At 43.0% G+C, this 10,945-nt stretch overlaps 1 protein-coding gene across 1 annotated transcript; it reads right to left on the bottom strand.

The window, feature by feature from the left end:
* Positions 1 to 533: 533 nt before the first annotated feature.
* Positions 534 to 1,620, bottom strand: LOC139833628 (protein ALP1-like). Its single transcript, XM_071823956.1, has 3 exons — positions 1,264 to 1,620; positions 953 to 1,178; positions 534 to 670 (listed from the first exon to the last, which is right to left on the bottom strand). The coding sequence occupies exons 1-3, from the start codon at positions 1,618 to 1,620 to the stop codon at positions 534 to 536; spliced, it is 720 nt and encodes a 239-aa protein (XP_071680057.1).
* Between the last annotated feature and the right edge of the window lie 9,325 nt (positions 1,621 to 10,945).

Below are 10,945 nucleotides of genomic sequence, written 5' to 3'. Positions count from 1 at the left end.
GGTAGAGCGCAAGGGGATGACATATAGTGGTGTGTTTGGTAGGTGTGGCTCACTAGCGCTGCGAGGATACCTACGCGTTTGGAACGAGCCACGAGTCAAAATTGACATGTTGTTTAGTAGGTCGAGTTGCATTATTTGGGCAAAAAAATGTCTTATTTTTTGCCTGCAGCCAACCCCAAATCTCGATGGACATGAGATTACGCCTATTTGGTACCATCCAGTCATGCCTAAGGTCACCGCTTCTCTACAACTGGTGATCTTACCATACTATCACCTTCCATGACATATAAATCTCAGTTCATAACACTTGCAGACTTACGAAGCTAGCAGTTCACGAAATTAGTCGTAGCTAGTACAAATGGTAGTTCATAACGATGCTCCCTAGTTACTATGAATGGAAATTTATCATCACTGTGTAGTTCAACATACTAGGATCAAATTGGGGTTCGAGAAACAGGGGCAAATTGGGGTTCGAGAAACAGGGGATCAAATGGGGTTCTTCTTCTTCACTTATTCACTTGTTCTTCTCCTTCTCAAATGATGGTGTTGCCTCTGACTTCCCACATTGCGTCTGCCCACTCTTCCATCTTCTCCTTCCAAGCTTCATTGTCGCCTGCCTCAACTTCATCAAGAGTGAATTCCTCCTGGAAAAAGTCTTCCTCGTCCCAACCTAGGATCCAGATGTGGAGAATGCAGCAAGCAAGGACCAACTTTACTCGAGTGTCAAAAGCGTGGAACGGTTTCTGGTCAAGGACCTTGCACCTGTTCTTCAATCCAGCAAAGGTCCTCTCAATGGAGACTCTAAGGCTTGAGTGTCTCAGATTGAACAACTATTTCGCATTCTAAGGTCGGCTCCTGGGATTGAACTCGTTGAGGTGGTACATTGATTTTCTGAAGGGGGGTAAAATACCAGGTCGGCATGCATATCCAGCATCTATAAGGTAGAACTTACCCTCGGCGATTTGCAACCCATCATGTCTAGTCAAGCTGTCGGCCAGGATGCTAGCATCATTAGCTGAACCCTCCCACCCAGCAAGCACGTATGTGAACCTCATATCAAAATCCATAGCTGCTAGCACGTTCTGACTGGAGTAGTGGTTCCTCCCGCGGAATGATGCAGACATTGATATCGATACCTTTGCAGTCACATGAGTACCATCAATAGCCCCAATGCAATTCTGACAAACAATTAGCACACAATCATGTTTGTGACAGTACCACGCATCCGATAATTAAGTAGAACGAACATGATTTTGTACTCACCCTGAAATACGGGAACCACCTGTAGATGTTCTTGATCTTGGGTGGTGTGTTCGTTGATGCTGGCTTGATCATTTCACCTCTGAGCTCCCCAATTATGCATAACACCTGCTGGAAGTACCGAGAGATAGTCCATGTGGATTGCCTGAATGTGCTATGGATTACTCTGAACCTCGGGTTATGATCCACGATATGAAGAAACATTGTGACTTGTTCTTCGACAGAGGTGTTGATGCTATCAACCAGCAGTCCCCTAGACTTGAATGTTGTCACAAGTGCATAGAAAGGAGATCTTCTCATCTGAAGCATCTGGATAGACTCTACATCGTTGCAGTTGTAGATGTAGTTTAGGTTGGCCATCCTCTCCTGATCTCATTGTAACACAGGACCGTAACTGACAAGAGGAAAAGCAGCATGCCTAACTGCTCTCTTGTGCACCATCGGGATCCAGGCTTGTATGCAAATGATGAGTGCTGCGGTGGGATGCACATGATGGGTTCGTTGCATGGAAAACAAAAAAATTCTACCGCGAATAAGAACAAATCCAAGATCCAATCTAGGAGAAGGCAAGATCTAATCTATCAAGATCGAAGCAACAAGATGAATATGAGACTAACCCTCAAAGATTCCAAAGCCTACGAGATTAATCTCGTTGTTGATGTAGTCGATCGTCCGTGCTGCAATCCGGTAGCACTTCCGTACTCGATCGTGCGTACGATGTCGATGAAGCCCTTCCTCTCCCCGTTCCAGCGGGCAGCGGAGGTGTGGTAGATCTCCTCGGAATCCCAGCAGCATGACGGCGTGGTGGTGGTGGTGGAGGAGAGAAAACTGCAGGGCTTCGCCTAAGCCGGAGCAGTGGATGTTGGAGGAGAGAGGGGGCGGCCAGGGTTTGGTCCAAGGGGTGTGGTGGCCGGCCACCCCCTCCCCTCTTTATATAGGTGGAGGGGCCGGCCTAGGGTTCCCCTAGCCCCACCTCCTCCTTGGTCGGCGCATGGGGGGATATTTCTCCCCCCTCAAGCCTCCCATTTGTCTCTTCATTTAAACGATTTAAATTGGAGATAGATTCTATCTCTAAATTTAAACCATTTAAATTAGAGATAGATTCTATCTCTAGGGGTGGGCTGGCCTGGGCCCACATGTCATAGTGGGTAGGACCCACCATGCCATGTGGCGCCTATGTGGCCTCTCCCGGGGTGGTGGGCCCACTGGTGACCCTTCTAGAATCTTCTACAAGCTCCGGTCAAAACACCGGAACTTTCCTGAACCCCGGAAAACGACTTCCCATATATGAATCTTATTATCCGGACCATTCCGGACCTCCTCGTGATGTCCTGGATCCCATCCGAGACTCCGAACATACTTCGGTCTCCATCTCATATTCCGAATCTACTTATGCAACATTGAACCTTAAGCGTGTCACCCTACGGTTCGTGAATTATGTAGACATGGTCGAGACTCCTCTCCGACCAATAACCAATAGCGGGATCTGGAGATCCATAATGGCTCCCACACATTCAACGATAACTTAGTGATCGATTGAACCATTTACATACGATACTGATTCCCTTTGTCACACGATACTTTACTAGTCCGAGGTTCAATCATCGGTATCTACATACCTTGTTCAACCTCGTCTCCGACAAGTACTCTTTACTCATACCGTGGTATGTCATCTCTTGTGATCTAATCACATGCTTGCAAGCTAATCAGACGACGTTCCACCGACAGGGTCCAGAGTATATCTATCCGTCATCGGCATGGACAAATCCCACTCTTGATCCATATGCCTCAACCTTACACTTTCCGAACACTTAATCCCATCTTTATAACCACCCATTTACGCAATGACATTTGATGCAATCAAAGCATCCTTCCGGTGTATGTGATTTACATGATCTCATGGTCGAAGGACTTAGGTAACTATGTATCGAAAGCTAATAGCAAGTTGAACTTAATGACTTGATCTTATGCTACGCTTATTTGGGTGTGTGTCCATTATATCATTCATCCAATGACATAACCGTGTTATTAATAACATCCAATGTTCATGATCACGAAACCATGATCATCTATTAATCAACAAGCTAGTTATACAAGAGGCTTACTAGGGACTCCTTGTTGTTTACATAACACACATGTATTAATGTTTCGGTTAATACAATTATAGCATGGTATGCAAACATTTATCATAAACACAACGATATATTATAATAACCACTTTATTATTGCCTCTTGGGCATATCTTCAACAGCACAAACTGGAGTTGGTCGGTCTAGTCAAACAAGATCTATGCATTACGAATGGTCTTATCGAACCAAACTAGTTCTATCAACATGAATCTAACACTACAGTAGAGGAGAGGAGTTTCCCCCTACCACTATCATGGCAGACGATGGAGACGGCCGGAACTCGGAGAATATGTGCGCAGGCTCCGCCCCGGCTTGAAATGACAACCCTGGTCCGGCGTTAGAGACCGAATGGAGATGCGCGTGGCCAGATCTGGGTCGTCGCAGCCGCCGGTGCAAAAATTGTGGAAAGGAAAATTTTGGGAGGGGGATAATGGAGAAGGTAACCAAAGAGGGAGGTTACCCCTACTTTTGTCGTGCAATGCCGCTCATATTTCTCCTTCTCCCGCCATGCCGAGGTGGAGCGCCCGCGTGAAGGGCGTTGTCGATTTTCGTCTCGCTGGGGATTATCCCAGGAGAAACTGTCAAAGTGGGTGTTCCTTCCGGGCTTGTCCCGGAGGTGCTTTAAGAACCGTGTGGTGCGACAACACGGAGGAGCCCAGAAAACCAAACGGCCCAAGAAATCCTTGCAAGCATCCGCAACTACAAGAAAGTAATTAAGATAAATCTAACCACAGCCTTAAACTGCGAGATCCTACACTCCCTCATGCACCGGTTTCCTAACGGGGGTTTAGGGTTCTGTCACTCCCGCAACCCCACAACTAGTAGCCAAATACACGATGCATTCCCCTAGACCCATAAAGGTGAAGTATCATGTAGTCGACTGATACGTCTCCAACGTATCGATAATTTCTTATGTTCCATGCTTGTTTTATGACATTACCTACATGTTTTGTTCACACTTTATGATGATTTTATGCGTTTTCCGGAACTAACCTATTGACGAGATGCCGAAGTGCCAGTTCCTGTTTTCTGCTGTTTTTTGTTTCAGAAATCCTAGTAAGGAAATATTCTCGGAATTGGACGAAATCAATGCCCAGCATCTTAGAATCCCACGAAGCTTCCAGAACACCCGAGAGCCACCAGAGGAGGGCCCTGTGGGCCCCAGATGATAGGCCGGCGCGGCCAGGGGGTGGGCCGTGCCCCCCTATTGTGTCGTCGCCTCGTCAGCCCTCTGACTCCGCCTCTTCGCCTATATAAAGGTCCCTGACCTAAAACATCGATACGAAAGAAGTCATGGTACGAGAAATCTTCCAGAGCCGCCGCCATCGCGAAGCCAAGATCTGGGGGACAGGAGTCTCTGTTCCGGCACGCCACCGGGACGGGGAAGTGCCCCCGGAAGGCTTCTCCATCGACACCGCTGCCATCTCCACCGCCATCTTCATCACCGCTGCTGTCTCCCATGAGGAGGGAGTAGTTCTCCATCGAGGCTAAGGGGCTGTACCGGTAGCTATGTGGTTAATCTCTCTCCTATGTACTTCGATACAATAATCTCATGAGCTGCCTTACATGATTGAGATTCATATGATGATGCTTGTAATCTAGATGTCATTATGCTAGTCAAGTGGATTTTACTTATGTGATCTCCGGAGACTCCTTGTCCCACGTGTGTAAAGGTGACAGTGTGTGCACCGTGTGGGTCTCTTAGGCTATATTTCACAGAATACTTATTCACTGTTATGAATAGCATAGTGAAGTGCTTATTTATATCCCTTTATGATTACAATGTGTTTTGTATCACTATTAATCTATGTGCTACTCTAGTGATGTTATTAAAGTAGTCTATTCCTCCTACACGGTGTAATGGTGACAGTGTGTGCATCGTGTAGTACTTGGCGTAGTTTATGATTGTGATCTCTTGTAGATTATGAAGTTAATTATTGCTATGATAGTATTGATGTGATCTATTCCTCCTTTCATAGTGTGAAGGTGACAGTGTGCATGCTATGTTAGTACTTGGTTTAGTTGTGTTGATCTATCGTGCACTCTAAGGTTATTTAAATATGAATATCGAATATTGTGGAGCTTGTTAACTCCGGCATTGAGGGTTCGTGTAAGCCTACACAATTAGTGGTGTTCATCATCCAACAAGAGAGTGTAGAGTATAGCATTTATCTATTTATTCTGTTATGTGATCAATGTTGAGAGTGTCCACTAGTGAAAGTATAATCCCTAGGCCTTGTTCCCAAATACTGCAATCATCGCTTGTTTCTTGTTCTCTCGCATCTGTACTGCCTGCAATATTACCACCATCAACCACACGCCAGTTGTAGCAGCAAGCTATTTTCTGGTGCCGTTACTACTGCTCATATATATTCATACCACCTGTATTTCACTATCTCTTCGCCGAACTAGTGCACCTATACATCTGGCAAGTGTATTAGGTGTGTTGGGGACACAAGAGACTTCTTGCTTTGTGGTTGCAGGGTTGCTTGAGAGGGATATCTTTGACCTCTTCCTCCCTGAGTTCGATAAACCTTGGGTGATCCACTTAAGGGAAACTTGCTGCTGTTCTACAAACCTCTACTCTTGGAGGCCCAACACTGTCTACAAGAATAGAAGCACCCATAGACATCAAGCACTTTTCTGGCGCCGTTCTTGCAGTGAGGAAAGGTAAAAGGTACTCACACTCCGGATCTCGGCTACTAAGTTATTTTCCGGCGCCGTTGTAAGTACTCGAAGCTATTTCCTTTAGATCCTGCAATTGCATCTTTTTGTTTGTTGTTTTACACTAGTTTGGCATAATGGAAAGCAACATGGAGCTTTTTATTCTTTTTCCTGAGTTAAGACATGGATGGTTTGATGCGAAAATTAAAAAAACCCATGGAACATATTAGTATGAACACTTTGAACACCATTGTTGCTAATGATATGGAAAATTCTAAGCTTGGGGAAGCTGGTTTTGATGAGCATGATCTTTTTAGTCCCCAAAGCATTGAGGAGAAAATTTACTTTGATGATACGTTGCCTCCTATTTATGATGATTATAATGATAGTAGTCTTTTGGTGCCACCTGTTATGGAGGATAAATTTGATTATGATTACAATATGCCTCCTATATTTGATGATGAGAATAATAATGATAGCTACTTTGTTGAATTTGCTCCCACTATAACTAATAAAATTGATTATGCTTATGTGGAGAGTAATAATTGTATGCATGAGACTCATGATAAGAATGCTTTATGTGATAGTTATGTTGTTGAGTTTGCTCATGATGCTACTGAAAGTTATTATGAGAGAGGAAAATATGGTTGTAGAAATTTTCATGTTACTAAACCACCTCACTATGTGCTGAAATTTTTAAAGCTACACTTGTTCTATCTTCCTATGCTTGTTACTTTGCTCTTCATGAACTTGTTTATTTACAAGATTCCTTTTCATAGGAAGCATGTTAGACTTAAATGTGTTTTGAATTTGCCTCTTGATGCTCTCTTTTGCTTCAACTACTATTTCTTGCGAGTGCATCATTAAAACTGCTGAGCCCATCTTAATGGCTATAAAGAAAGAACTTCTTGGGAGATAACCCATGTGTTTATTTTACTACAGTACTTTTGTTTTATATTTGTGTATTGGAAGTTGTTACTACTGTAGCAACCTCTCCTTATCTTAATTTTGTTGCATTGTTGTGCCAAGTAAAGTCTTTGATAGTAAGGTTCATACTAGATTTGGATTACTGCGCAGAAACAGATTTCTTGCTGTCACGAATCTGGGTTGAATTCTCTGTAGGTAACTCAGCAAATTCTGCCAATTTACGTGAGTGATCCTCAGATATGTACGCAACTTTCATTCAATTTGAGCATTTTCATTTGAGCAAGTCTGGTGCCTCTTAGAAATTCGTCTTTACGTACTGTTCTGTTTTGATAGATTCTGCCTTTTATTTCGCATTGCCTCTTTTGCTGTGTTGGATGGATTTCTTTATTCCATTAACTTCCAGTAGCTTTGGGCAATGTCCAGAAGTGTTAAGAATGATTGTGTCACCTCTGAACATGTGAATTTTTGATTATGCACTAACCCTCTAATAAGTTGTTTTGAGTTTGGTGTGGAGGAAGTTTTCAAGGGTCAATAGAGGAGGATGATACAATATGATCAAGAAGAGTGAAAGCTCTAAGCTTGGGGATGCCCCGGTGGTTCATCCCTGCATATTTCAAGAAGACTCAAGCATCTAAGCTTGGGGATGCCCAAGGCATCCCCTTCTTCATCGACAACATTATCAGGTTCCTCTAGTGAAACTATATTTTTATTCCATCACATCTTATGTGCTTTACTTGGAGCGTCTGTATGTTTATGTTTTCATTTTTGTTTGAATAAATGCTTGTGTGGGAGAGAGACATGCTCCGCTGGTTCATATGAACACATGTGTTCTTAGCTTTTAATTTTCACGGTGAAGGTTGAAACTGCTTCGTTAATTGTTGTATGGTTGGAAACGGAAAATGCTACATGTAGTAATTGGTATGATGTCTTGAATAACTTGATACTTGGCAATTGTTGTGCTCATGATTAAGCTCTTGCATCATATGCTTTGCACCTATTAATGAAGAACTACATAGAGCTGGTTAAAATTTGGTTTGCATGATTGGTTTCTCTAAGGTCTAGATATTTTCTGGTAAAGGTGTTTGAACAACAAGGAAGACGGTGTAGAGTCTTATAATGCTTGCAATATGTCTTTTATGTGAGTTTTGTTGTACCGGTTCATACTTGTGTTTGTTTAAAATAACCTTGCTAGCCTAAGCCTTGTATTGAGAGGGAATACTTCTCGTGCATCCAAATCCTTGAGCCAAAAACTATGCCATTTGTGTCCACCATACCTACCTACTACATGGTATTTCTCTGCCATTCCAAAGTAAATTGCTTGAGTGCTACCTTTAAACAATTCAAAATTTATCATCTCTGATTTGTGTCAATGTTTTATAGCTCATGAGGAAGTATGTGGTGTTTATCTTTCAATCTTGTTGGGCAACTTTCACCAATGGACTAGTGGCTTCATCCGCTTATCCAATAATTTTGCAAAAAGAGCTGGCAATGGGATTCCCAGTCCCAAATTAATTAACCTTCATAATGTTACAAAAATAGACACTCCTCCATGGTATGTGATTGTTGGACGGCACCCGAGGATTCGGTTAGCCATGGCTTGAGAAAGCAAAGGTGGGGAGGAGTGTCATCTAAATAAAACTAAAATAAAATGGCACTCCTTCATGGTATGAGATTGTTGGCAGGCACCCGAGGATTCGGTTAGCCATGGTTTGTGAAAGGAAGGTTGGAAGGAGTGCCACCCAAAAATAAAAATGTTTAATGGGAGCCGCTCTTTGAAGGTTTGTCTGGCAAGGGGGTTAGAGTGCCCACTACCATTCGTTGACAACAACAAACACCTCTCAAAATTTTACTTTTATGCTCTCTATATGTTTTCAAAATCAAAGCTCTAGCACAAACATAGCAATCGATGCTTCCCTCTGCGAAGGGCCTTTCTTCTACTTTTATGTTGAGTCAGTTTACCCATTTCTCTCTATCTTAGAAGCAAACACTTGTGTTAACTGTGCATTGATTCTTACATAATTGCTTATTGCACTTGTTATATTGCTTTATGTTGACAAATATCCATGAGATATGCATGTTACAAGTTGAAAGCAACCGCTGAAACTTAATCTTCCTTTGTGTTGCTTCAATGCATTTACTACGAATCTATTGCTTTATGAGTTAACTCTTATGCAAGACTTATTGATGCTTGTCTTGAAAGTACTATTCATGAAAAGTCTTTGCTATATGATTCAATTGTTTACTCATTGTCTTTACCATTGCTTTGAATCGCTGCATTCATCTCATATGCTTTACAATAGTATGATCAAGATTATGTTGGTAGCATGTCACTTCAGAAATTGTCTTTGTTATCGTTTACCTACTCGGGACGAGTAGGAACTAAGCTTGGGGATGCTGATACGTCTCCAACGTATCGATAATTTCTTATGTTCCATGCTTGTTTTATGACATTACCTACATGTTTTGTTCACACTTTATGATGATTTTATGCATTTTCCGGAACTAACCTATTGACGAGATGCCGAAGTGCCAGTTCCTGTTTTCTGCTGTTTTTGGTTTCAGAAATCCTAGTAAGGAAATATTCTCGGAATTGGACGAAATCAACGCCCAACATCTTAGAATCCCACGAAGCTTCCTGAACACCCGAGAGCCACCAGAGGAGGGCCCTGTGGGCCCCAGATGATAGGCCAGCGCGGCCAGGGGGTGGGCCGCGCCCCCCGATTGTGTCGTCGCCTCGTCAGCCCTCCGACTCCGCCTCTTCGCCTATATAAAGGTCCCTGACCTAAAACATCGATACGAAAAAGTCACGGTACGAGAAACCTTCCAGAGCCGCCGCCATCGCGAAGCCAAGATCTGGGGGACAGGAGTCTCTGTTCCGGCAAGCCATCGGGACGGGGAAGTGCCCCCAGAAGGCTTCTCCATCGACACCGCTGCCATCTCCACCGCCATCTTCATCACCGCTACTGTCTCCCATGAGGAGGGAGTAGTTCTCCATCGAGGCTAAGGGGCTGTACCGGTAGCTATGTGGTTAATCTCTCTCCTATGTACTTCAATACAATAATCTCATGAGCTGCCTTACATGATGAGATTCATATGATGATGCTTGTAATCTAGATGTCATTATGCTAGTCAAGTGGATTTTACTTATGTGATCTCCGGAGACTCCTTGTCCCACGTGTGTAAAGGTGACAGTGTGTGCACCGTGTGGGTCTCTTAGGCTATATTTCACAGAATACTTATTCACTGTTATGAATAGCATAGTGAAGTGCTTATTTATATCCCTTTATGATTACAATGTGTTTTGTATCACTATTAATCTATGTGCTACTCTAGTGATGTTATTAAAGTAGTCTATTCCTCCTGCACGGTGTAATGGTGACAGTGTGTGCATCGTGTAGTACTTGGTGTAGTTTATGATTGTGATCTCTTGTAGATTATGAAGTTAATTATTGCTATGATAGTATTGATGTGATCTATTCCTCCTTTCATAGTGTGAAGGTGACAGTGTGCATGCTATGTTAGTACTTGGTTTAGTTGTGTTGATCTATCGTGCACTCTATGGTTATTTAAACATGAATATCGAATATTGTGGAGCTTGTTAACTACGGCATTGAGGGTTCGTGTAATCCTACACAATTAGTGGTGTTCATCATCCAACAAGAGAGTGTAGAGTATAGCATTTATCTATTTATTCTGTTATGTGATCAATGTTGAGAGTGTCCACTAGTAAAAGTATAATCCCTAGGCCTTGTTCCCAAATACTGCAATCATCGCTTGTTTACTGTTCTACTGCATCTGTACTGCTTGCAATATTACCACCATCAACCACACGCCAGTTGTAGCAGCAAGCTATTTTCTGGTGCCGTTACTACTGCTCATATATATTCATACCACCTGTATTTCACTATCTCTTCGCCGAACTAGTGCACCTATACATCTGACAAGTGTATTAGGGTGTTGGGGAC

Source organism: Lolium perenne, chromosome 7 (genome assembly GCF_019359855.2).
Source record: "Lolium perenne isolate Kyuss_39 chromosome 7, Kyuss_2.0, whole genome shotgun sequence".
NCBI classification, from domain to species: Eukaryota; Viridiplantae; Streptophyta; class Magnoliopsida; order Poales; family Poaceae; genus Lolium; species Lolium perenne.
Note: the sequence above shows the minus strand (reverse complement) of the source record. Positions and strands in the feature narration are given on the sequence as shown.

Coding starts and splice junctions, on each gene's coding strand:
- LOC139833628 (XM_071823956.1), bottom strand. CDS start 1,620: ATGGCCAACCTAAACTACATCTACAACTGCAACGATGTAGAGTCTATC. Junction 1,179..1,263: donor GGTGGTTCCCGTATTTCAGG/GTGAGTACAAAA, acceptor ATTGTTTGTCAG/AATTGCATTGGGGCTATTGA. Junction 671..952: donor TGGGTTGCAAATCGCCGAGG/GTAAGTTCTACC, acceptor TCTGGATCCTAG/GTTGGGACGAGGAAGACTTT.